The sequence below is a fragment of the Poecile atricapillus genome, chromosome W (assembly GCF_030490865.1).
Source record: "Poecile atricapillus isolate bPoeAtr1 chromosome W, bPoeAtr1.hap1, whole genome shotgun sequence".
In the NCBI taxonomy this organism is placed as follows: Eukaryota; Metazoa; Chordata; class Aves; order Passeriformes; family Paridae; genus Poecile; species Poecile atricapillus.
In genome coordinates, this window is record NC_081288.1 from 86,343,558 (window position 1) to 86,371,505 (window position 27,948).

General features: G+C 41.4%; 1 protein-coding gene across 1 annotated transcript in view; it reads left to right on the forward strand.

Annotated features, from left to right (window-relative positions):
• The window catches only part of LOC131592499 (RNA-binding E3 ubiquitin-protein ligase MEX3C-like), a 54,015-nt gene extending 26,592 nt beyond the window's left edge, over window positions 1–27,423 (forward strand). Inside the window, exon 2 of the mRNA XM_058864048.1 lies at window positions 24,252–27,423. Coding sequence (XP_058720031.1) covers window positions 24,252–25,477 — 1,226 coding nt within the window. The 3' untranslated portion in view covers window positions 25,478–27,423. The remainder of the gene's footprint in view (window positions 1–24,251) is intronic.
• The last annotated feature ends 525 nt before the right edge of the window (window positions 27,424–27,948 follow it).

Sequence of the window (27,948 nt, forward strand, 5' to 3'; positions counted from 1 at the left end):
GTAGAAAGTATGGACTAAAACCCAAGCTGGGGGTGATAATAAGAACAGACTAAAACCACAACTGAGAGGTGCGCATGCTCTAAAAAGGCAGTCCTGAGGAGGAGTTATGCTAAGAAGTTCTTGGAATGTGTAAAAAAAGTTTGAATTATAGATGTTCAAAACACTCGCTCACGGTGAGAGACTTCTCCAGGGTCAAGCTGTTTAGGTATAAGCACTTTATTATACGGGTAGAGGGAGGAAGAGACCCGTTTCCACTACCAGCCACAGCGTACACGTGGTCAGGGTGAGAGAGAGAGAGTAGAGAAGAAGGGAGTAAGGGAGCAAGTTAAGAGAGGGGGAAGAGGGGAGAAGGGGATGAGGGTTAAGGGAGAGACAGTTAAGAGAAGGGAATAGGAAATAAGGGCATAAGAGCTTAAGAGGGGAGGGGGGGAGAAGTTAGGAACAAGAGAAGCGTGGAAGTTGAGAGCAAAGTTCTTGTTACAATACATTATATCCTTTTCTATAGTGAATATTCTAACTCCTAGTTACTCCAACCACTATGAGACACACATACTAGAGAATTTACATATAGCCTATAAGAACTACTACATTACCATGAGTGTTACATTTTAAACTCTAAAAGCCTTTCAAATTCTTCTCTTGCTGCTTTTGACCTTTGGATTCGCTGTCAGCAGAAGGGCATTGTTTCATCGAGAGGGATTCTCCTTTAAATGGCTAGGCTATTGTTCTTTGGTTATAAAGTAACTAGCGCTCAGTATCATATGACTCAAAGCTAGCTCATTTCTATTTCGATTCTAGGTTTCGTATTTTCAGAATCTTTTGCTAAACAATTATATTCATAAGGTTTCCCTGTTTCATCCTCCCCAGCATGAATATGTATGATTGTTCATGAATATGCAATAGGCTGATGCAATAGAAAAAGTATATAAAGTGTGTCCCTGAAAAAGCAAGTGTGCTCTTGGCAGAACGCCAAGCACCCAGCCATTAATCTTTGCTTTATTATCTTTGTCTCCTATTGTCTTTCATTAAACTTTTAAATTTTACCAGGAAATGAACCTTGTTTTTCACAATTGGGGGCTTGCCCAGGATGTAACTCCTCACCTCCGAGGACCCAGGGGATCCTGAGCGGGGGAAGGTGCCCCCTCCACCGACTTTGGCGGTCCGCTCTGCCTCTTCTGGCATCATCGATGATAGCAGGGCGACACCCGGTAGACAAGAAAGAGACAAATAAAGCAAAGAGAAAATAAAAGGAAAAAGGCTATCTGAGGAACCACAGTAACAGCCCCATAATTCCCATGCACAGAACCTGGATAAGAAAAAGGATTGGTAAGTATTTTTTAGGGGGGAGGATATGGGGGATGAGAATGAGAATGATGTGAATGAGATGTAGGCTGGCTATTCCAGACCTGCAAAACAAGTGGGAGTCTCTAAGAACTGCGTTTCCATTCTTTCATGAGAAAGATGGCCAGAGACGAGACAAAGCAAAAGAGAAGTGAAAGATTCCTCCAGGGGTAACTGGGACTGGGTCTCAGGGAGGGGTTGGACCCCTTGAAGGAAGGGAGCCAGGAGTTTTCCTACCGCAGTCCACTAGGAGATGGGACAAAAAAGGGGGGGGGACGACCCCTTAAAAAGTTACCAGGTTGAGGGATTGGAACTCACAAAGAAGCTACGAGAAGCGTGAGATACAATACCCATGAGAATTTGGGGTTGGCTAGCAACATTTGAGATTTTATGATATCTGTGGGTGGATATTAACTAGTGACTTGAAAATAAAGGTTCCTTATTATTGTGCTGTCCTGTTGTGAGTGTGAGCGAGACAGATACATATTAAATAAATAGGAGTGAGTGAATATGAATGAATGAAAGCTATGTAATCGTTGATTTAAAGTTTAACTTTATTTCTGGAGGGAGGTGGACTGGATTATATTATTAAGGGAAAAGATTTTCTGTGCTGTGAAGAGTGAGTGGTGTTCAAGTTATCAAAAGGAGTGGGTTAGAACGGAGAAACAGAGACCAGGGACAAATAGGTAAAAATTCTGGAAAATGGGACAAGGAACCAGTAAGCTGAGTTCAAGGAATAAAGGGGGTAACCAGGTACCAGCAGATATACCCCAAGATAGTCCCCTGGGAATCAAGTTAGCTAATTGGAATATTGAACCTTCTACAAAGGGGAAAGATAAAGTAAAAATGATCCAATATTACAGGAAGGAATGGACAAAAGAGGAGATAAGGTCTGATCATGTCTACTGGCTGAGACACAGGTTTTTGGAGCTTGGATTTGCCAGGCCTTAAATATATTTGTAAATTCAAAAGAACTGTTTGATCCAGAGGAAAAAGAATATGCCTCTTGCTGGACAGGAAACACAGAACCTCTGAGGGCAAAATTTCTTAAGATATCAGAAACCCCAGAGATAGAGTGAACAGAGGAAAAGAAAGAGAAGGGCTGGGACCCCCTGGAAATATTGTCCTCCCCACTTGTGCTGGAAGTTCCACCACCTCTGCCCATGCCGGGAGTTCCATCGTCCCTGCATATATTGGGAACTCCAGCCACTCCCTCTTGGGCCGAGGGCTCCAGCCCCTCCCCGGGTATCCCGACTCCCGCTTCCCCCCCCCCCCCGGCTGTTCTGGCTTTAGTGCTGAACTCCACCCCTACCTCTGTTTCCTTGGTGATCCCAGCTTCTGCCATCCAAATACACCCTCATCCTAGCGAAGGGGCACCATATCAAAATACAAGAGGCGCAATCAAAGCTCAAAAGCAGCTCAATGGTCTCTCCCCTATCACTACTCCACAACAAAGGAAAAGAGGGAAAAGAGTTATAAAGACTGAAAAGCAAAGAGGTTCAGATCAAGAAGTTACTTTATTCCCATTGCGAGAAGTACCTATGGGAGGAGTTCAAGGGGGAACAGGGCTCTAACCTCCTCACAGGTTAGGAATTTTAAAAAGGAGATTAAAGGGTTATTGGAAGATCCCATAGGTACAGCTGAACAACTAGATCAATTTTTAGGTCCCAACATTTTTACTTGGGAAGAAATTCAGTCAATAATGAAAGCAATTTCCCAAGAAGAGAGGGAGATGATTAGAGCTACTGGAATGAGAATTTGGGAAAGAGATAATCAACAGGGTCCACCAGGAGACCAGAAAATGCCAAACACACCTCCTAATTGGAACCAAAATGAAGAAGCAGGGTGAGGATATATGAATGATTATCATAATCTGATAATCAGGAGAATAAAAGAGACAGCACCCTGAGGGCAAAATGTCAGATAAGCTTTTGAGGGACAGCAAGGAAAGGAAGAAACTCCAACTGAGTGGTTAGAGAGGCTCCAGAAGAATATGAAACAATACTCTGGAATGGACCCTGAAACCCTAGCAGGGAAAGCCCTATTAAGGGTTAATTTTGTCACTCATGCCTGGCCAGATATTAGAAAAAAACTGGAAAAAATGGAGGACTGGCATGATAAATCACTAAATGATTTATTAAAGGAAGCTCAAAGGGTTTATGTCTGGATGGATGAAGAAAAAGCCAAAGTGGAAGCAAAAATGATGATAGCCACTATGTGAGAGAGTAACTTCCAGAGGAATCTGAAGCCCCCAGGTACTACTCTTAGACATTCAGGTTTTAGAGACAGGGAAAAGGGAAGAAATAGAACCCCAATACAGTCAAAATCCCAGGAGCAAACTAAGGATACCTATTTCTATTGTAGGGAAGAGAAGCACTATAAGAGGGAATGCTCTCACCTAAAAAGGGACCTGAAAATATTCTAAGAGGCAAACCCAGAAGAAGAATAGGGAGGTCATGGGTTCTATTTTCTGGATGATAAATACCATCTGGAGCCTTTGATAACTTTAAAAGTATGTCCCCAAGGGGACGTATTAGAATTTATAGTTGATACAGGGGTATAGAGAACTTGTGTGGTAAATATTCCAAGAGGATGTGATGTAAGTAACGATACTGTGAAAGGGACAGGAGCAAAAGGAGAAGGGTTTAAAGTTCCTGTCATTAAAAATGTAGTCATTGAAGGGGAAACCAAAATAGGGATAGCAGATGTCTTGTTAGGTCCTGGAGCAAGTAGCAAATTATTGGGGAGAGATTTACAGATACAATTAGGAATAGGGGTTATACCAGAGGAAGGGAAAATGACAGCCAAAGTGTTAAAACTTGGTCAAGGAAATGAGGAAAATATTAACAAAGAAGTTTGGGCTGGGGAAGTGATTTACCAAAATATTGATATGATCTAGTATCAATATACAACTGAGACAGACAAAGACTCTTTAACCGTTTTAGGGTTACAGAGTATATGTTTATTAGCAGCGTTGGGCTAATGTACAGGGTCACCCCTTAATACACACGGCCCCGAATGTAGGTGAATACAGGCTTTTTATTTACAGAAGTATTGAATACAAATACATATTAATAACCTAGTTGTCACCCACTCTGCTTCCTATGCTAATTAAGAAAAAAGCAATTAAGCATGTGTAGTTTGTTCCTTGAAATGGGTTGGTAGTCTTTTTATGAGGAGTGGTCACAAAAGGGAGGAAGGGATATGGTTCTTCCTCGTCCTGACCTTTCTACCTTTTCAATGCAAAGTGACAAATGGACCCTTGGCTGGGCTCCTAGTTTCATGTCTTCAATGAGTTTCTGATTTGCAATTGTCTTATGTTCTTGAAGTTCCTTACCAGAATCTTTGTTTTTCATTACAAGCCCAGCTGAACAAGCATAGTTGACAGACAATTAGTTATTAGCCAATGATTAACCTCTAATTTAAGCAAGGCCTCTCTACCTACCTTTAATTTTAGCAAGGCCCATCTATTTATTTTAATTAGCTTTAACAAGGCTTGTTTTTAATTAAGGCTTTAGCTTCTCTAAAATCTTGAATTCTTCAAAGTTTATGTCTCAGAAGGAAATAGGGGAGGACTGAATATTGACCCCATAAGGGTCACAACTCAGAGAAGAATGTCCTATACGTGTATGTCACTACCCTATATCTTTAGAGGGAAGAGAAGGATTAAAGCTGGTTGTCCTAGTTTAGGGCAAATTTGGGAGAAAACTCCAAATGGGGTTCCCCCAGAAAAACAAAATTCAAATGACCCCTCCCCCCAACTGGTCCGGGAAAAAAAAATTCCTTGAAGAGAAGTGGACAAAGCTGTTTATTTAACAGAAATTGAATAATATTAAACAATAAAACCTCTCACTGTTCGATGGGATGGCAAATCCAGGAAGAAAAGTCCTTTTCATGTGGTGTAGCTCGGCTCGCTCAGGTTCTTATCAGTCCCTCTGGTGCCAGATAGTGCCGAGGCCCAGGCCCTGGTGGGGCACAGGCATGAGCTCCCAGGGTTTGTCTGGGTGTTTTTTCAGTCCAGAGCAGGTTTGCACAGTTCCAAGAAAAAGGGGAAAAAAAGGTCCAGGGAACTCTTCTGCCTCAGCTAGCTAAAATTAACTAAAAGCCAAAGAGAAGCTCTGTCCCGCTGTCTATCCGTGCTGCAGACACCACAGTCCAGGAGCGGGATGTGGGGGAGTGATGTTTTCTTTCAACACAAACTGTGTGCTGCTTCTTCCCTCCCCCTTCACTCTCAGAGCCAGTCTTAAAGGTGCCGAACTTAATATATAACATAAGCCAGGCGACTGGAGATACCAGTATCATAAAGTCACCCCAGGACACCAGTAATAGAAGAATTGATAAAGGATGAGGCATTAGAACCTTGTAAGTCTCCTCATAATACCCCTATTCTCCCAGTAAAGAAGTCTGATGGGAATGATAGATTGTTGGGGAGGATGAAACAAGGAAACCTTATGAATATGATTGTTTAGCAAAAGATTCTGAAAATATGAAGCCTAGAATCAAAATAGAAATGAGAGCTAGCTTTGAGTCATGAGATACTGAGTGCTATCCAAAGAACAATAGCCTAGCCAGCTAAAGGAGAATCCTGGTTGATGAAACAATGTCCTTCTGCAGATAAAGAATCCAAAGGTCAAGCAGCAAGGGAAGAATTTGTAAAGCTTTTAGAGTTTGAAATGTAACACTGTATGGTAATGTAGAAATTCTTATAGGCTATATGTAAATTCTTTAGTGGGTGTATCTCTGTAGTGGTTTAGATTTGTCAATTTTGTTTCCCGGCCAATGCACCAAATAAATGTTGTGGTTTTAAAGCAGTAACTAAAAAAATTACTAGAAAACTTACTTATTTCTTGCTGTGAGATATGGATTAGAACAAGAGCAAAACAGGCTTAAAACTTAAAAGGAATAAAGAAAGTTTATTAACAAAACTACAAGAATAAGAACACCAGAATAAACTTCCAGAAAACCCTTTTATCCCCCGCTACTCAGCTATTCCCTTGTTCACATGACAACATAGAGACAAAAAACTTCGGAACTTTGGTGTTTAAAACAGTCCCAATTCCTGCTAGAGTCTTTTCATCAGCCTTTGTAGAGAAACAGAAGTCTTCTTCTGCTAATCTATGGAGTTTCTCACGAGAGAACTATTTCTGTTATAATTTTCTGGTTTTCTGATGCCAGCTGCCCAGAAATCTGTCATCAGATTTTCTCCTCCCATTTCACATCACTCTGAGGTGTGTATGGGTCAATGAGTCTAGGGATGTAATTTTTAAGGATGAGTTATTCAAAGGCAAAAGTTTTCTTCATCTGTCTCTGTGAGCTTCTCTGGAAACAGAAATTTTCTCTTTGCCTCTCAAGGCTTCAAATCTTCAACTATTACTTCTCCCCCCTCTGTTCCAGCACTTCACTGTATCACAATTACTCCACCTTTTGCTCAAAATCCACACTTTGAACACTCCATTCCTCCCAATATACTCTGTCATGAATTAAAGGAGTTTTTTCAGAACACTGTTGTCCATCTCCATAGCTTTAACAGAAAAATATTTCAGCTTAATTAAAGCATCTCCTTATTCTCTACCTCTTCTGAAGCTTAATTCTTTTCTTTACTGTCTCTAATAGTTTATAAAGTCTCTTTACATGTTGATTACTCTCTTTTTCTTTCTCTGGAAAAAAGGATTAATCTGCAAGTCTCATCTGGGTAATGAAAAGGTTAAAATCTTGCCCAGGCTTTTGTAGATGGTTCTGTGATCTCTGCCGGAGCAGCAGCTTGAAGAAGATTCTTCATGGCTGCTCTGGAGAGTGTGGTCACTGTCCCAGCCCGCCGCAGGTCAAGAGCTTTTTCTTTCTTACTCGGCAGTCTCTGGTGAATTCAGTCACAGTAAAAAAACTGCAGCCGTGCAAGGAACCAGCCTGGCCCGGCCAGAGCCCGGGGTAAGCCCCGCAGGCCCCATCTCCCACCCAGGAGCCACGGCAGGCCCAGCCCAGCCCCTTCCCGGGCCACATGGCCTGGGCAGGGGACGGGAAGCCAGCTAAAGCTCAGTTACCTTTCACAGCCAGGCAACAAAGAGACAAAGAAATTCCCAGGCTTAGGTCTTAAGGTGGTGTTCACAGGTTGATCTCACTTTTCAATGGTTAAAACTGCTGTCAGTTCTTAGAAATGGCCAGCTGTTGGCTAGGAGAAAAACTCCCATCAGCCGCCAGCAGTTTGAACTTCCTTAGGTGTTTCTCTTTGTTTTCTTAAATGCCAATCTATCACAATCTCATAGTGATTGGTTACTGGGAATTAGAATATTCACTATAGAAAGACATATATTGTATTGTAACAGGAACTTTGCTCTCTTGCTCTTACTCTCTTGCTCTTGCTCTTACTCTTGATTTTCCCTCTCTCTCTCTTGCTTTTCCCCCTCTTACCCCTCTCTCTTCCTCCCCTCTCTCTTAAGCCTCCCTTGTTCTCCCCGCTCTCTCTCATGCTCCCTTGATTCCTCCCTCCCCCTCTTTAACCTCTCCTCTCTTGCTCTCCCCGCTCCATTCTCTCCCCTCCCCTGACCACGTGTTTGCTGAGGCTGGTGGCAGACACGGGTCTCTCCCTATTTTTACCCATATAATAAACTGCTTATACCTGAACAGCTTGACCCTGGAGAAGTCTCTCACTGTGAGCATTTTGTACTCCAATAATAGATTAGTGCAAGACTTAAGGGAAGTTAACAAGAGAACTCGGACCCGTTACCCTGTGCTTCCCAATTCCTATACTCTTTTAAGTAAAATACCACCCCAGCACCAGTGGTTCAGTGTGGTGGATCTTAAAGATGCTTTTTGGGCTTGCCCACTAGTAGAGGAGAGCCAAAATATTTTCGCCTTTGAATGGGAAGATCCAAACACTGGGAGAAAGCAGTAATTAAGATGGACAGAATTGCCACAAGGATTCACGGAGTCCCCAAACATATTTGGACAAGCTTTACAAGAAATACTACAAACATTCCCCACTCCTCCTGGAATACAAATTATCCAATATGTGCATGGTCTTTTATTATCAGGGGAAGTTGAAGTTAGGGAGGGTACTATAAAACTTTTTGAATTTTCTTGGGGAAAAGGGACTAAGAGTACCAAAAGGGAAACTACAGTTTATAGAATCACAAGTAAAATATCTTGGCCGCTTAATAAGCAAGGGCAGCCGAAAGCTAAATCCTGAGACAATTTCAGGGATCTTATCCCTTCCTCCTCCCTCTTCAAAGAAGGAAGTTAGAAGGCTGCTTGGGTTATTGGGATATTGTAGACTACGGATTGAAGGATATATACAGGTGGTAAAGTTTTCATATAAAAAGTTGACAGAGGGAGACAATATAAAGTGGACCAGGGAAGATGATGATAAATTAAAATAACTGAAGTTGCAACTAGCCTCTGTACCAGCCTTGAGCTTACCCTCATTAGAAAAGCCCTTCCATCTCTATGTCACTGTGGAAGGTGGAGTAACTCATGGGGTTTTAGTCCAGGAATGGGGAGGAGTGAAGAGACCAATAGCTTATTTATCTAAATTTTTGGATCCAGCGAGCCATGGCTGGCCAGTATGTATTCAAGCCATAGCAGCTACTGCTATTTTGCTGGAAGAGACCTGTAAGCTCACCTTTAGAAGTAAACTAATTGTGTGCACACCTCATGAGGTCTGAAATGTGCTAAATCAAAAAGCTGAAAAATGGTTAACAGACTCCAGGATGTTAAAATATGAAGCAATTTTGATAGACAGTGATGACTTGACAATAGAAGTGAACAAAAGTTTGAATCCAGCTCAATTTCTATATGGAGAACCAAAAAGCGACTTAACACATAATTGTTTAGAAATTATCCAATACCAAACTAAAGTTTGGGAAGATCTAGCAGAACAAGCCCTCCTGGAAGGGGAAAGCATATATGTTGATGGTTCATCCAGATGCTTGCAAGGAAAAAGGATGTCAGGATATGCTTTGGTTGATGGCAAAAATATGCAGACCATTAAAAAAGGAAAATTACCTTCAAATTGGTCAGCTCAGTCTTGTGAATTATATGCTCTATAAAGAGCACTGGAATATTTAGCACACAAGAAAGGAACTATATATACTGATTCAAAGTATGCTTTTGGGGTACTATACACCTTTGGAAAAAATTGTGAAGAAAGGGGGTTACTAAACTCAAAAGGGAAGAGACTGGTACATGAGGGACTCATTTTAGAGGTTTTAGAGGCATTAAGATTGCCTGAAGAAATAGCTGTAGTGCATGTTAAAGGATACCAGAGAGGAATGACCCCAGAAATAAGAGGCAATAACTTGGCAGATCAAGAGGCTAGAGATGCAGCAGAAAATGGGACCAAAAGGGTTATGCTCATTTTGACCCCAGATAAGGAAGAATTGGAAGTCCCAAAGTTTAGTGAAGCAGAAGAAAAGGAATTACTTAAGATAGGGGGAGAACAAGATCAGTCTGGGAAATGGAAACTTCCTGATGGAAGGCAGTTAGTTAATAAGCCACTTACTAGGAAAATATTAGATGACATGCATCAAAAAACTCATTGGGGTACTCGGGCTTTGTGTGATCACTTCCTAAGGAATTATGTGTGCATTGGAATTTTTGGATTGGCAAAGCAAATAACTGAGAAATGAATAACTTGCTAAAAGATAAATAAAAAGGTAATGGGAAAAACAACCTTAGGAGGCCATGGGTTAGCTCTGCCACTGTTTCAAAGTATCCAAGTGGACTTTACTGAACTTCCCCAAGTGCAGAGGTGGCAGTTTCTATTAGTAGTAATAGACCATTTAACCCAGTGGGTAGAAGGTGTTCCCACAGTCAGAGCTACAGCTAATGTGGTATGTAAAACCCTTTTGGAACAAGTTATTCCCAGGTATGGAATGGTCAATAGAATAGACTCAGATAGAGGAACACATTTAACATCAAGAGTGTTACAGCAAATAACTCATGCCCTGGGAATAAAATGGGAATTACATACCCCATGGCACCCAGAGAGTTTGGATCGGGTAGAAAGGATGAACCAGACTTTAAAGAGAACTTTAACAAAATTAATGATTGAAACCCAAATGTCATGGGTAAAATGTTTACCTTTGGCCCTATTGAGGGTCCAAACACAACCCAGGTCAGTCCTGGGAGCGTCATCCTATGAGATGATGTTTGGATTACCCTTCCTTACCACTGAACATCAAACTGCTACTTATGAAGTAGGGGAAATGAGTGTTAGAAAATATGTCACCACAATTTCCAGAACACTTGAAAATTTGTGGTTCAAAGGGATGGTCCCTCAAACCACACCTTTAGAATTTAAAATTCATAATATCCATCCAGGGGAATGGGTACTAGTGAAAACATGAAAAGAACAATCTAACTCCACAATGGGAAGGTCGTTTTCATGTACTGCTGACGATTGAGGCAGCAATCCGAACCAGGGAAAGAGGGTAGATCCATGCCAGCAGAATCAAAGGACCTGTGAAGGAACCTGAGGAGTGGACTATAACATCTAAACCAGGTGACACCAAATTGACTCGTAAGCGGGGACTGGGTGGTAATGAACTGGGATGATCCAAATGATCCAAGGAATGTACAAAGAATCACACCTAATTGGGAAATAAGGCCAAGCTTATATCAGTGGTTTCAAGTGCCGCCTGGACAAGCTCTGAGACACCTCCAATACCCCCCTTGGGAGGTGTAACCCTGAAAACTCAGTTTTTCGATCTTGTTGACATAGTTTCTAAGAACTTTCCCAGGACAGTGACTGTAAACATAGATATGTATACATTCTTTCTGATACATGTCCTTTGATGGATGTCTTGCACGACCAGTGTGATTGGAAAGGTGGTAACCTAATTATCCAATCCCTGGTCATTGCCGAGAATCTATAAATACTGAAGTTGTAAGAATAAAACCAGTTTTTTCCCTGTTATACAGAAGCCATCTTTGTGAATCATTGCATGTCCTACAGCAACAGGGGGGAATGCTTCCACTTCAAACAGGAGGATCAGGACTGGTTTGGTCAGAGAGTTCTCATATTCTGGCCTTAGCATGTGCCTTATACAAAAAAGAGGAGGAATTACAATCAGTTCCATTCCATATACTCTGTCTGATTCACCCAAATACCAGACATGCTAGCTGGGTTAAATGTGTTTAAATTGTGAAAAAAATTGGTATTGTAGTTCACACAATTGACGCTCTCATTGCATGAATTGTCGAGCACCAAATCTATCCCCTATCCAGATAGAACTAAGAACAACTGAAATAATAACTTTGCTTTGTGGATGGGAATTACTAGTGCCTGTTGAATGGGAGATACCCGAGGAACGGTGGGAAACTATGGTTAAGAAGTGTCAAAAACTATTTGCCTGGAAATTAGCAAAAAGGAAGTGACAAGGAAATAGAAGACAAGACTGGGTTGGCCAGTGTACTCGCCACTAAGATCTTATACACCTGCTATGGGCAGCAACCCCCTAGGCATGGGAGCTGGGGGCATAAGCCATACCAGACCTCTGTTATTCCTTTTTCTGTCACTCATCTTTTGCGTTTTCCCTTTCAGAACACCAGCAAGATGCTGTCACAAATGCTACTGAAAGCTTTACATGGAAAGAAATCAGGGTTCCTTTTTTATTACTCATACCCATGTCAACAGTCACTTCTATAATCCATCCAAATTAGGTACTTGTGTGCAAAACGGGGAAAAACACTGGATTGCGGAAAACCTAGGAAGAAGTGGTAACAGGTTGGGAAACGAATGTCCAAAAGGGGAGAAATGGATTTGTTTCATATTTGCCTTTAAGGAAGAGTCCAAGATTTGGTAAAAGAACAACTGGTAAGCAAAAAGACAAAGCCAGCACAGCAATCTAATTCTGTATCAACATCACATCAGGACCTGTATATGAAACTTAAACAGCAATTTAAAAAGGAAATAGATATTTCAAGTTTGGGAGAAAACCTCTTCATGGAATTGGGGGAAAGAATAAGTAAGGAACTTAACCAACTGTTTGGTCTGTGGAGGGGCTTTGATGACAGAGGAATGGCCATGGAAAGGTAGTAGCTTAGGCCTGGTTGAACTCCATAAGTGGAACCGGACAGATAAAAGGGGGGAAAACTGACCGGAAGGGTGAATTCTAAGTTCAGGAGAAGAATGTCTCTGGCGCACTGGGAAAAAATTTCTTAGTGAAGTAGGAAATACTCCCTGCAAGAGATATAAAGTTAGTAATGGAACTTTTACATGGTGCATCCCAGAGGAACCAACTCTGTATTGGACTCAGGTAAAAGCAAAAGAAAAAATTGTAAGTATAACGAAACTAGACTCTTCCAATGTAATGATACAGGCAAGAATCCTTATTTTGGGATCCCAGAAATATCCAAATTCTGGGAGAATATAAATCAACAGAAAAATGATTATTGGAAAGCACCAGATGGCTTATTTTGGATATGTGGAAAAAGAGCATATCCAAGACTCCCTTCTCAGTGGAAAGGGAGTTGTACTCTGGGAATCATACAACCAGGATTTTTTCTTTTACCATGTCCAGATGGAGATCAATTAGGAGTACCAGTTTATGAGGATTTAAAAAGAAATAAAAGGGATTTAATTGGATTGGAGGGTTTCAAAAATGGGGAGATGAGGAATGGCCCCCTGAATGCATATTGGAAACATATGGACCAGCCACCTGGGCACAAGATGGGAGTTGGAGGTATCAAACCCCAATTTATATGCTAAATAGCATTATAAGACTGTAAGCAGTTGTAGAAATGATAACCAATGAAACAGCTGGGGCCATGGAATTAATAGTCAGTCAACAACGCCAAACAAGGCCTGCAGAGTATCAGAATATATTGGCTTTAGACTATTGTCTGAAGAAGGGGGTGTTTGTAGAAAATTCAATACATCAGAATGTTGTTTAAAAATAGATGACAACGGGGATGCCGTCCTGGATATAGCCAAGGATATCAGAAAAATAGCCCATGTACCAGTCCAAAAATGGGAACCAATGCTAAAAACTAGCTGGTGGGATAATGTATTGAGAATAGAATGGTGGAAGAAGCTAGGCTTCTTCCATTTATGTGCTACAGCTGGTTTGATATTTCTTTCTTGTTGGATCCCCTAATTCGGCTAATCACCAGTGTAGCCCAAGGCATGCAAGTAGTAACAATGCCTATGGACCCAAAATTGGCTGCATCTGGAATGGCACAAAAGATCATGGTATTAAAGAAGCAAAATAATATGGAAGACCCCTTTGAAGAAGCAAAATTGATTTGTGAAAAAAATGAGTGAATAATAGAGGTTAGAAAACAAGAGTTATTGCTCAAGCCAAATGATTTATAAAACAGAAGAGGGACGGAATTGTTATAAATACATATTGTAATATTGGCTTTTTGCAAAATATTTAAATGGATGTTAAAGAAGCTTTGCTATAGTTTTTGTTTCTATTAACTAAACAGGCATAGTAGTGAAATAGCTAATATAGTTATGCTTGTGGTAATTGAACTGCCTGCTTGGTTGGGATAGCATCCAATGAACGTATGATGAAGACCTGTGCTACTGATATGCCAACTATCAGCACCTACCATCTGTAGAAAGTATGGACCAAAACCCAAGCTGGAGGTGATAATAAGAACGGACTAAAACCACAGCCAAAAAATGCGCATGCTCTAAAAAGGTGGACCTGAGGAGGAGTCATGATAAACAGTTCTTGGAACATGTAAACTAGTTTGGGGAAAAGTTTAAATATGCATAATTGTTCATGAATATGCAATAGGCTGATGCTATAGAAACAGTATATAAAGAGTATTTCCAAAAAAGCAAGTGTGCTCTTGGAAGAATGTCAAGCCCGTTAAACTTTGTTTTATTTTTGTCTCCTATTGTCTTTTATTAAGCTTTTAAATTATACCAGGAAGTGAACCTCATTTTTCACAGGGGGATCAGGAGCTATCTTTTAGTTCTACTCCCACAGCCCCGGTAAACTTACAGTTGTTGGCTGGAGACATAGAAAGGGTCGATATTCTTGCTGCTGTGGTTGCCAGGCAATGCAGTTTGTTGGTGCTGCTGGGCGGTTTCACTTTGCTGTGCTGGAATCCAGGGCTACTCTCAGCCAACATGATGTGATGTCCCACAGTCCTGGGCGCTGCTCACGCCGGCTGGGTCTCCCAGTCTCTTGGGTGCTGACTGCAGCGCTGGCTGCTTCGCTTTTTCCTAGGTTTCTTGAGTCCCAACTGCGGATGTAGCGGTGTGCAGCAGCCTGTGGCCCCAGGCGCCGGCAGTTCCATGCATGATGCAGGCAAACGTGGTGCCGGGACGGCTTCAGCAGCGGGGCTACCAGCTTCTCTTCTGCTTTTTTGCGCTGTGATGTTTCTGGGATTTGGTGGGCGAACTGGAGTCCTGGGCACCACAACAACGGCGACTTGGGCTGCTGCCTGCACTTGGCTGGCGCGGCATCTCTCCCCCTGCAGGCTGCTTCCTGTGCTCTGCCATCTTGAATGAGTGGCTCTGGTGCCATGTGCTCTCCGCCCTCTTGGATGACCAGCACTGGTGTCTTAGCAGCTGCTGTTGCATTTTTCTCAGCTTCTAACTGCCCCAGCCAGTCCAAAACAAGTCTCCATGACTTTATAATGTCCATACTGGTTTTTAGAGCCCACTCCAGAAGCCTCCACGGTTTTATAATATAAAAAAGAGAAGTACATACCTAGCGGGGAGCCCATGCTCCCATGTTCCCAGCAGCATCTCCAATTCACAAAAAGGGGGATCTGGACCCACATGGCTTGCCCCGCCGCTCCTTGCCGCACTCTTTGCTGTCCTCAGTACTCTGCCACACACAGCTCTCTTCACCGACTGCAGCACCCTTTGCTACCCACAGTTTTCTGCCACATGCAGCTCTTTGCCCATGGCTTTCTCTGCTGCCCGCAACTCTGTGCCCACAGTTTCTTCTGCCGCCTGCAACTCTGTGCCTGTGGCTTTCTCTACTGCCCGCAGCTCTCTGCTGCCCGCAGCTGCTTCTGCCACCCACAACTCTGTGCCTGTGGCTTTCTTTGCTGCCTGTAACTGTGCCCACAGCTTTCCACAGCCCAACTGGCTGCCGGCTTCAAATTCCACTTCCCCCTGTCTCCCCACAATACCATGGCAGCTTGTTGCTATCACATGGGGGTAAACCAATTGGTACATTGATGTTGGAGGCAGGAGAAGCAACAAGCATATACTGGGTTCATACAGCAACAGCCTGCATTTATTGTAGGGCAGCTCCTTTCAAAGGGCTTTCAAATTTCCTGCACTTACAGACATGATTGATCGAGGGTCTCAAATCTGCTCAGCTCACTGGCCAATGATATGGGTGCATCTGTGCTTCAAAGGGATTGGCTGAGGTCCTCTGTAATGAGCTAGGCTGGTTGAGCTGGTCTCTGTTAAGCCAAATTATCTGTGCAGCTTATAGACCAGCTATAGCTGTCACACTTTAACAATAAGTTTGTGAAAAGAAAGTTAGCTATGCGCTGGCCAGAGTGGAAAATTACACTGCTTAACTTCTTATGATTAATATACTGCTTATGATTAATTAAAACAATTTAAAAGGTAATTAAAGCCATTAATTAGAAAAAATATTTAGGAAAGTGATATAATTTCCAACAATCACGTTGTTCCTGCTGCTGCTCAGGTAGAAGAGTCCTTCTGAGCTAAGAAAATTAGAGAATTAAGATTTTAACTAAAATAGGAGCAGCTTATGAGAAAATTCGAAGTGGAGAAGATGAAAGAGAATTTGGGATAGAGGCAGTGTAGGACTGGGTGTGCTTGGTTAAAAGCAGGCCTATGCAGGTCCTGCTTGCAAAGGGAATACAATGTAGCCAACAATTGCCAAAATGAAATTAATAGCCCAAGGATATATATATCATTCCACTTGTCTTAAGTTGTATTTGTAGGAGACAAGAAGGATGGACTATTGTGAAAGAGAAAGGGACCATGTCTACACCTGCAAGCAAGGGATCAGAACTGTGTCCGAGAGAACCAGGAGAGCTGCTGTCATGGGGTGACTTTACCTTTAAGATAGCTTTGGGAGCTAAGGAAGTTGAAGCTGCTGGTGGCTGATGGGAGTCTTTTCTCCTGACCAATTATCAGTCATTTCTAAGAATTGACAGCAGTTTTGACCATTGAAAAGTGAGATAAACTTGTGAACACATCCTTAACATGTAAAGCCAGAGCTCTCTTGTTCTCTTTGTGTTTTTGGCCTCTGACAAGGTAACAAGGCTCTGTCTTGGCCTTCTCCCCCCCCCCAGGTCGGACAAGGCCGCAGAGGATGGGGGGGGGAAGAGAAACGGAGCCGGCCAGCTTGGCTTAGTTTGTAGTTTCTGCTGCTGGACTGAAACCTGACACCATGAACACTTGCAGCTTTTCCAAGACTTTATTTCTTTTACTACCTGGATAAAACGTACAGATTACTCCTTTTTCCCAGAGAGACAGAGAGAAAGACAATCAACATGAATAAGACATCATAAAACCATCAAAGACAGTGAAGAAAAGAGTTAAGTTTTAATGGGGAAGAGAGAATAAGGAGATGCTTTATAAGCTGAAATATTTTTCTGTTAAAGCTATTGAGGTGGACAATAGTGTTCTGAAAAAACTCCTTTAATTCATGACAGAGTATATTGGGAGGAATGGAGTGTTCAAAGCATGGATTTTGAGCAAAAGAGAGAGAGTATTTGTGATACAGTGAGGTGCTGGAACAGAGTGAAATAAAGATTTGAGGCCTTGAGGGCAATGAGAAAACTGTTTTTCCAGCGAAGCTCACAGAGACAGATGAAGAGGACTTTTGCCTTTGAATAACTCATCTTTAAAATGACATCCCTAGACTCATGGCCCATACACACCTAAGAGTGATGTGAAATGGGAGGAGAAAATCTGATGACAGATTTCTGGGCAGCTGGCATCAGAGAAATAGAAAATTATAACAGAAATAGTTTTCTCGTGAGAAACTCCATAGATTAGCAGAAGAAGACTTCTGTTTCTCTACAAAGGCTGATGAAAAGACTCTAGCAGGAATTAGGACTGTTTTAAACACCAAAGTTCCAAAATTTTTTTGTCTCTATGTTGTCATGTGAACAAGGGAATAGCTGAGTAGCGGGGGATAAAAGGGTTTTCTGGAGGTTTATTCTGGTGTTCTTCTTCTTGTAGTTTTGTTAATAAACTTTATTTTCTTTTAAGTTTTAAGCCTGTTTTGCTCTTGTTCTAATCCATATCTCACAGCAAGAAGTAAGTAATTTTTTAATTACTGCTTTAAAACCACGACATTTATTTGGTGCGTTGGCCGGGAAAATGAAATTAGCAAATCTAAACCACTACAGCTGCCAACAGGACACAGTCGAAAAGTTCAAGCCTGAGGAAAAAAGATTTCATTAAAAAGACCCCAGACCCATTTTAAAAGAATAACTGAGCATGCCCAGAGGGGCATGGAGCTCATTACCATACAAGATGAGAGCAGGTGGAGTAAGGCAATGAATATGTATAGGCATATTGTGTAATCCTATGCATATGTGATACTTTGGAGAATAAATAGAGAATAAGGGGCAGTGGGGAGCGCACACATCTTTGGGAGATGTCTCTGGTGTGTCCCCCGGCCGTAATAAACATATCCTCCCTAACTTTAAATAGTTAGAGTCCTTTGTTCGTGATTTTATTGCTTCACTTCCCCTGTTCCAGCATGGGGTTTCTTCCATGGGAGACAGTCCTTCATTAACTTCTCTAATTTAAGTCCATCCCACAAGCAACAGTTCTCAATGAACTGTTCCAATGTGGCCCCCTTTTCATGGTGTGCAGTCCTTCAGGCACAACCTGCTCCAATGTTGGTCTCCCACAGGGTCACAAGTCCTACCAGGAAACCTGCTCTAGTGTGAGCTCCTCTCTCCACAGGTCCCTGCCAGGATCCTGTTCCAGTACGGGCTTCCTACAGGGTCACAGCCTTTTTTTGAGCATCCACCTGGTCCCATGTGGGTTCATCTTGGAGCTGGCTGGCTGGCATTGGGGAAGTTTCTAGCAACTTTTTACAGAAGCCACCCCTGCAGGCCCCTGACTACCAAAACCTGGCCACACAAACTTAGTACAATGTATACCAGCATCTTTTGCAAGTATAGAGAAATTACTATCTTCATCTACCTTAAATCAACTAATTATATTCAACAGCCAGTTAAAAAAAAAATAAAATTGTCAAGAGTTTAAATTTTCTACTCCATTAATTAAAATAAGGTGTGAGATGAAATGAATTGATCTTAGTTGAAAGGTGATAGTAACTAGTCAGTCTATCAACTGACTAGACAACAGGTAGTATTTAAAAGGGCTTTAATAACCCAGTGAAATGCCACAAATATTCTGGTTTTAATTTTCTTGTGTAGCCAGCCTGTTTAAGGAGGTTTAGCCATTAAACAATTTAGAATAGGTTTTCATTTTCTCTCCCAGTGCAACTTCATCTCTGCTTAATAAATGGGGCATTTATCTTTTTTGTACTGTATAATCACAAACTGTAGAAATACTTTTAGTCATTTCACAACTGAGAGGAAGTGTTCTGTTTAAACAAAAGGATGCAGCTTGGGAATGAACAGTTCTGAAATATATGTCAAGCAGTCATTCTTAATGAAGTAGGTTAATTTTTCTTTCTTTGTTAATCAGGTGTGCAGTGTTATGCTCTGCAGACCAGCAGCTGTTGGCCTTGTACTACTATCCAGTGTTTCAGTCAGGTAACAAAGGATTTGCACATAGTCACAGGGGTTCTTGCTTTTTGGTTAAAAATTTATGGCAACCTGGCAATGAAATAAGGGCTGTGCCATCTTAACAGGCTCTCCCTTTAAAGCTGTGTCCATATACAGCTGTTGTAGGCTCATAGAAAACAAATCCCTGCATGTTCCCTTCGGCACACTTGGTAATGCTATGCCATCCCCTGCTGGTCTGGAGGGACTTCCCAGACCTTGCCCTTGCTTTCTAGGCAAGTAATTAGCTATGGCTCTTCTAGCAGCTCATTGTTTGGGGTTGATGTCAGTAATTATTCTGTTGCTGCTTTGTTACTTGGTGTCAGCTTATTATGGTGGTCAGAGCGCTAAAGATGGTATTCAGAATGGAGGCTGTACTACAATATTCTCTTTCATCAGATAACTGCAAAGCTACTGAAAAATATATTCCTGTGAACTATGGCTTTCTCTTTAGTGCTGATGAGCTGTTAGATCTGTGGTTGCTCTGGGGACAAGTTGAAGGATGCCAGACTTGGTCAGGGCTGCTCGTCAGCCCTCCCTCCTGCTTAAGAGATGAGTTGGTTCTAATACAACTTCACCCTGCTTGCTGCTCTTCCAGCCTAGGCAGTACTGGTGGCTTCACACAGGATTTGTATGTTTGAAGAGCTGCAGGAAATTCTCAGTTTTGATCTCCTTAGCTAGACTTGTCAGGAGCAGGGAAGAAAAACAAACTGGTGTTGTCATTTGATTGTGGTTCACAGCAGCTGCTCACTGAATTTTTACCCACCATGACTTTCAGGCTTTTATTTGGATAAATTTATTTCAGCTTTTTTTTTCTCCTAAAGCTCTTCGTAATTGGGGAAGCAAAATTAAATAGACATGATGGTAAGAAGGTTTTAAGTTCCTGTGTGTGCCTGCACCCCAGTTTTGCAGCACTTGGCAAGAGGAATGTGGGTATAAGGTGTGTGTCCCTGCTGTGACAGGTTGCATTTTGCTACTGTTGATAACTGGAAGGATTAAGAACTTCTGTCCCATGGTGATAGAGGGGATACCACACAACAAAGGGAACCTCATCTATAAATTGATCCTTGTCCCATTCCCACTGTGTGACATGGAAGTGAATTCAGCAGAAGAAAGAAATGGGGGAAAGGTTATATTTCTCCATGGCTGTGCAGAACAGGAGTCTAGAATGCTTTTTTGGGGTGGTTCTTGGCTCGTGGCAGCAGCTCAGCTGGTGTGCTGTGAAGCAGGCTTGCACAAGGCTCCTACTGCGGTCACTTGGCTCTGCTGGCTCCATTGGGGAGTTTCCCTCATGGATCGAATGGCCTGAGACTGGTTTTGATGTATCTCATCCTCTTATTGATGATGAAAGTTGAAAGGGGGAGTAGGGCTGAGCTGGTTGTTGCTGTGTGATGGATGAGGACTGCAGGTGCTATGGCTGCTAAACTTAACTCTCATTTCAAGGGGAAAAATAATCTGTCTTCCTATAATCTCTTTTTAATTAGGAAGTATTTTATCATTTCAAATTGGCAGTGTATGAGGTAAACTATTCCTTTAGAGTTACCCTTAAGTTTCTTGAGGAGTATAATGTTCATTGTGTGGTTAAAATGTACAGTCAAATAATCTTCTTAAGTGGAAAAAAATTGGGGGGAAGGCTTGAAAAGAATGATACAAATCATCCAGCACAGGGTGAGCATTGCCTACAGAACTTGGCTCAGGCTTGGCTCCTTGTCAGGTCCCTGGGCAGGCAAGCACTAAATCTTTGCCTAAATGAAAGAAAACCGAAAGGTTTTGTTTTAAGTGTCTATGTACTTATGGCTGAATGTGCTGCTTAGGAATGCTTATACTGCTGAACCAAGGATGGTAACTGGTATTGAATAGATTTCTGTTATCACACCAAACTAAAATCACTTGAAAATGTTTGATTAAATTAAATTTCTGGTCTAGAAGTCCCCTTTTCAGGCTTTTTTTCTTTGTACTTCAAAATCTTGGATACAAAAATCTTATTTATTGCAAAAGTATGGGTGATACATTTTTTCTTCCCTTTTGTCTTTCCCAGTCTCCTGAGCTTAGATGCAGAAACTTCTTGATTTATCCTTTAGCCATGTGATTTCATAGCTGGCAGAACTTGTCATTGTGGCTGCAGAATTGTTGGAGAGGGGATGGGATCAGCTGTGTTTTGCATCATGGCCTCAGTAGTGACTAATGGAGGAGGGTGGGAAACCAGAGCAACTGAATAAAAGCAAATAGAAAGGTCATTCAGCTGGAGTGGTATAATGGGCTACTGACCTTGTATTTTGACATGAGTGTCTTGGGGGCTTCCAGCACTCCTTGTAGACAAAATCCAGTGGGTATCAACTAACTCGTTCAGAAATACTGGGTTTTGTATTTGGTGACTTTCTTCAGTTCTTTCTAACTTTTCAGGTAAAGATTGAGAGTTGACCTTGATTGTTGCTGCTGGAGACGAATAGGTCACACGGACACAGCTCAAGGTGTGGTGAAAGGAAGAGAGCACTTTATTTCTTCTCCCAGAATTTATAGGTTTCTGACCACGGCCAGGGATTGGATGGTCAGGATAACACTTTCCCAACCACACTGGCCATGAGAGATGTTCATCAAATGATGTGTATCAGAAAGTATGTACACATATCTATGTTTACAGTTACTGTCCTGGGAAAGTCTTTAGAGAACTATGTCAGCAAGCTCAGAAGCTGAGTTTTCAGGGTGACACTTGATGATTTGGGGAGTGAGCTTTCCACTGAAGCCAACTTTCTGATGTTTAAAAGCCTTGTTCTGTTGCTACAGGGATTTGAGGCAATGTTTGGCCTCTGCTTTCTAGGTATGTGACTCATACCTTAAAAGCAAAGCTCTACCCATCTTGGTCTGTGCTGTTCTGCAGCCTGAGGAAGAAAGGCAAGAAGGCTTTTCTTTATACTGGAGTGGTTGGAAATGTGACACTGGCAAAGCAATCTCTAGGAATTTGCAGGGAATGGAGTTGAAGGTGCATAATTCTAACTTAATTTGAATTTCTAAAATATCAGGAAAATCTTATCTAAAATGTAAGCTGTAAGACTTGGTAAGGCTGTTTGGAATCAGGAATTAAGTGGGCTCTGAACTGTGATATATAATATAGAATTATAGTGCTATTTAGATATGTATGTCTAAATGTCTCTAGTATTCTTTAAATGTTGCCTCTGTAATTTTTCAGGAAATAAACATATATACCTGGGTGGAATGGAATAAATGAAAGTAATCTGTGTATATTGGAGAATAATTGATACACATCAGGAGACTGGGTTTAGGTGTTCCAGTAGAGTGTGAAAACTTCAGTGGCACCATTTTACAGATTCTTTGGGTTTAATGTTTGAGCCCACTGTATTTTCTGAGTAACTGGGAAGGAATGAGAATGTAGTAGGCAAGCAGATTTACTACAGGGAGAAATGCAAACAAAGAAATGGAAGGAGTAAAGGTAAATTGCCAAAGTGAGGTACTGCTCTCTGGTACATGTAGGAAATGGCATGGCTTCAAAGGATGTGTGCTTTGCCACCTCTGTATGGCATCCCATGTCTGTTTTCCCTTTTTTTTATCTAGTAGAACACTAGTGTCTTCTCAGTGGGCTGTAGTGGGAGGTTGAGGCTTATGGGTTTGTTCTCTCCTGTTGACGCTGCTCTTGCTGATCGACATGTTTGGCTCTCTGGTCTGCATCCCTTCCTTTGCACAGATCTGTCTGTGCCTCACACCCTCTCTTGCGGGAGCCTGCCTGTGCTCCTCTGTGTGCTTTCTGGGGGAGGTAGGGCCTCTCAGAGCCCTCGCTAGCTGTTGAAGATTAATGAACTTTCTTTCCAGCTGTGTCACGAAAACAAAGGGCTGTTGTGTTCAGCCTTTGTCCTTGCTACATGCAGGGGCCCTTCAAGAAGCAGCTTTTCCTCCCCTCTATTCCAACCAGCATCTGTATGTTTGCTACTTTCTTTTTATTAGTAAATAGTACTGAATGAAGTGCATCTTTGTGTGGCTTTCTAACTGTACAATTTATTGCTTGTGCTACCTTGGGTGCAAAGGACTAACAAAGCACTATTTTGAGAGACAATTTTGAGTACCTAAACAGTTATGAGATGCTTAAAGTAAATAAGGAAAAGTTGAATAAATTACTGCAAGTGAAATGATGCTTAAAACACTTGATCTGAAAATGCTCCTTATAATTTTTTCAAGATGAGGTTCACTATAGAATAACATTTACTGTGACATGCTTTTGAATTTGTTTTAAAATAGGATAAATGCAATTAAGACTGAACCAGTAGACTGTCTTGCATGTCATGGACTTGCTTGTGTCTCTTCATTTTGCAATACCTGCTTTTCTGGTCCTGTCATGGGTAAAAGGGGCTCTGTAGGTACCATGCCTTGAGCATCTTGGGAAAGAGCCTGTTGTCACTGTGTCATAGCAAACTTTATAATTCAGTCCCCAAAAATCAAAGACAAATATTTAATTAACTTTTTGCTCTTATTTCAGACTATTTACTCAGTTAATGAATGAGAGAAATTCCATGTAGGCACATACTATTACATAGTAAGCTTTATTTGCATGCAACAAACTGCTTGAACTCCTACTTGACAGTTCAAGGAGTGGCTCCTTCATCCCCCAGGGAAGAGTAAAGTTTTAAATAACACCGATAAAAGGAAGCAAAAAAAGAGTTCTCAGTTAATCAATTTTATCTATACCCTACACAGGTTGCAGTACAGACACTTCTCTCACTTGTAAATGTTTAATTTGCTTTTAGGTCATGCTTGTTGGTGGAAGGCTAATATATCAGCAAACTTGTGTGTTAACCTTTATTCCTTTTGCAGGATCTTAGAAATAAATTAAGAATACCCAATCAGTGGGAAAAAAATTTAGACCTATGAGTATGTATGGGATAATCACAAAGGTGGCTAACAGGAAAAAGTAATTTATGTTTATTTACCATCTAAGCAATTGAGGAGTTGCTGGGCTAAACCAGCCCAAGAAACATTGCTAAAATAATTTGTGGCTATAAGTATCAGAGGCCTGTTCGGAAATAATAGGTATAAGTTGTTACTTCTTTTGCTGATGTGGATTGCAGAGATGCAAACAGCTGCTTCAGGTTTCACCCTATGTTTTCTTGAAACATTCAAACAGCTTAAAATAGATGGTTTTCTTGTGGCTTTCTAAACTTGGATGTCTTGCTAAACTTGTATATGTTTCCTTTAAACAGGTTGTAAAATAAAAGCATTAAGGGCCAAGACAAATACTTACATTAAGACCCCTGTTCGTGGAGAAGAACCCATCTTTGTTGTCACTGGGCGAAAGGAGGATGTAGCCATGGCTAAAAGGGAAATTCTCTCAGCTGCTGAACACTTCTCCATGATCAGAGCATCACGCAACAAGAGCGGTCTTGCCCTGGGAGGCCTGCCATGTGCCACTAACCTGCCAGGTCAGATGACAGTCCAAGTCAGGGTGCCTTACCGTGTAGTTGGGCTGGTGGTTGGACCAAAAGGAGCTACAATCAAAAGAATTCAGCAGCAGACCCATACCTACATAGTCACCCCCAGCAGGGACAAGGAGCCAGTCTTTGAAGTCACAGGAATGCCTGAAAATGTAAACTGTGCACGTGAGGAGATAGAAATGCATATAGCCATGCGTACTGGGAACTACATCAAGCTGAATAACGAGAATGATTTCCACTACAATGGTACAGATGTGATCTTTGAAGGAGGCACTCTCAAGTCTGCATGGTTTGCTTCTAATCCTGTCCCTCTTAGCTGCACCAGAATGATTTCAAATTATAGGAATGACAGCTCCAGCTCCTTGGGAAGTAGTTCCACAGATTCCTGTTTTGGAAGCAATAGATTGGCTGACTTCAGCCCAACAAGTCCATTCAGCACAGGCAACTTCTGGTTTGGAGAAACATTGCCTTCAGTGGGCACGGAAGACCTTGCGGTTGACTCTCCTGTGTATGACTCCTTATCAATGCCTTCCCAAACCATTTGGATGCCTTTTGAACCTGTAAACACTCTCCCTGGCTTTGCTAGTGACCCTGCTAGTAATGCCAAGCCTCAATGCCGAGGGAGACAGCCATCTACTCCTTGCCTGTCACCCACATTTCCAGAAAGTCTGGATCACCCACTGTCTGGCAGAGTGAGTAGTGACCCATCTAGTACTGGCCACCAAGTAGGCCTTCCCATCTACATCCCTGCATTCTCCAATGGCACCAACAGCTATTCATCTTCCAATGGTGGCTCCACGTCCAGCTCACCCCCTGAGTTGAGACAGAAGCACGACTGCATGATGTGCTTTGAGAACCAAGTTGTTGCGGCCCTGGTCCCCTGTGGTCACAATCTCTTCTGCCTGGAGTGTGCCAACAAAATCTGTGAAAAAGAAGTCCCATTGTGTCCTGTTTGCCAGACAGCTGTTACTCAGACAATTCAAATTCACTCTTAAATAGAGATATTATAGAGATATTATGATATGTGGACTTTTAAAGACTCTTAAAGGCATGGATGTAATGGTACCCTCTAGTAAACTTTCTAATGAATTCTTACTGTTGGACTTCCTTGGGGTTAGGCTGAAGTTATTAATAAATTTTTACTTTCTCAAAAGGCTGCTATGGTAACACTAAACTTAAGTGGTCTCTGTCTGGTTTCAGGGTAAGCAGACGGCATGTTTAGCAGAGGTACATCTGGTGTAATGTTATGTCGCAGTGAGGGCAAGTTTTTATAAATTACACAACTGAAAAAACCCCTCAAATTTTCCAGGCTTTTTTAAAGGATCTCTGTTAATTGTTTGGCTTCTGTAAGCTGGCAGCAATGAACCTTGTTGCCTAAATGCAAAAGTACTTGTCTGCTATGGAGGATGTGTGGTATCAATATATCAAACAACACATCCAGTGCTTTCTTCTACTAGTTTTGAAGAAATATTTTTTGCTTTGTGACAAGTAATGCCTAATTCTTCAACATTGCAAATATCTTTTAAAGCATAGCTTGATTTATTGAAATGGATTGTGTTATTGACAGGTTCAGATAATAAATGACAGTGAGGTGGGAAGAGAGAAGCTGCCAGATGCACCTCCATTTTGTCCTTGATAAGGACAGTATGTCCAGAGGATCAGGAATGTCTCAATTTGTGAATTCCTACCCACTGCTTTTGTTAGTGTAATGTGGAAAAAGTCTGGCTGGCTTCATCCAGTTATAGTAAGGGCTTTGTGATACACATACTTTGACTTAGTGATGATGCTGACATTCTGTTCATTAGTCTGATCAAGTGGTTCTTTACCTTTTTAGAGAGTATATAGTTCAAATTGTGAAGCATTTTTAGGTTCAATTCATGTCTTACACATAAAAATATATATTTTAGTATGAAAAATGAAAAAGAGGGAGTTGTGTAAATGCCCTTGTATTATTCATGACAGCAGCTGTGACAGTGGCCCTGTAATCAGTTTACTTCATTTCAAAACTGTCTTTCCAAAAAAAACAGTCTCTTGGATGAGCTTCTCCCTTTTCAACATGTGGATGCTTCTAGCTTTTTCATCCTCAGTACATTCCCAAATCTGTGCTGATATATATTAAAACAGCAAAAACAAAAAAAAGAGACACAAAAGTAGAGTTCTGATGTAGTTTTTTTCTTTTTCTTAAAGCATTATTTTCCCAAGACAATCTTTTTCTCAGTGTAACAAAAAAAGAAATTGTGTATTAAACTAGTAAATATGCAGAAAATTTTATTTTTATTTCCACTTAAAGAGTTACATTTTTTATAAAAGTTTACAACTAGGAGTTGCCTTGAAGGCATATTATGTACTGCATAACTTTTACTATAATTGATTGTAGGATAGTTACATGTCAGTATTAAAATCTGATTTCTAGCTGCAGTCTTGTAGATGCAAACAAATGTTCACTGAGTGTGTATTTTGCTTTATTGCATTTTACACTGCAACTAATAAGCCAAGGAATCAACAGACATTAGGTGCGTGTACCACTTCTATAAACCACAAACTAAGAATAAACTGATAAACTATTGATCTAGCTTAGTATTTGCTAATTTTACTACACTCTTTGTTATGTATATGTAGGGAGGTCATAGGGATTATAAATTCAATTTTGGTAAAGTTTAAAAACTATATATTTTATGATAAAGGGCCTTTAACTTATGATGGCCAAAGCACTGATATTATATATTTGTTGTAAAGAGAATTATAAGAGTTTTATTTTTCTGATATTAAAAGTTACTTAATAAAGACTTGTTTCCATTAACTTGAATGTTTTTCTCTCTTCATGGTTGTCACTTGGAGCAACATAGGCAGGCTTGGGCTGGCTGATATCCCCCACCCAAACAGGGGCATTCTTGGTGCTTAGTATTTCATGTGCAGAGCTCAGGCTGGTGGGATCCCATTCCAGTGCAGCAGGGCTCCACTCCTGAAAGAAGTTTAACTGGTATAAACAAAAATTGAGGGGTTTTGTGGGGGGGGGGGGGGGGGGGGGGGGGTTGGTGGGTTTTTTCTCCCAAAATTCCCTTGGCCCATTTTTTCCCAAAGTTGCAGGGAAAAGTTTCCAGGAGCTGCTGGGTTAAAGTTTAAAATAAATGCATGCAAAATTAGATGAAGTAGCTGAGCAGTGGGTGCAGGTTGTTGCTAACAAAACAAATGGGTTTTGGGCAAATGAGCTGCACCAGGAACTGTAGGAAATCCCAAATACTGAGGCTGGCAGGTGCCTGCCCCAAGGTGCGGCATTGTTTAGTGGTGGACTTGGCAGGGCTGGATCAGTAGTTTGATTCGATGGTCTTAAACGTATTTTCCAATCTAAACTATTCTCTGTCCATAAGTCAAGGGGGAAAAGAAATATGGACCATATAGCCACTTAGGTTGGAAAAGACCTCTAAAATCAGAGACTCCAATTGTTAACTCAGCACTGCCAAGTCCA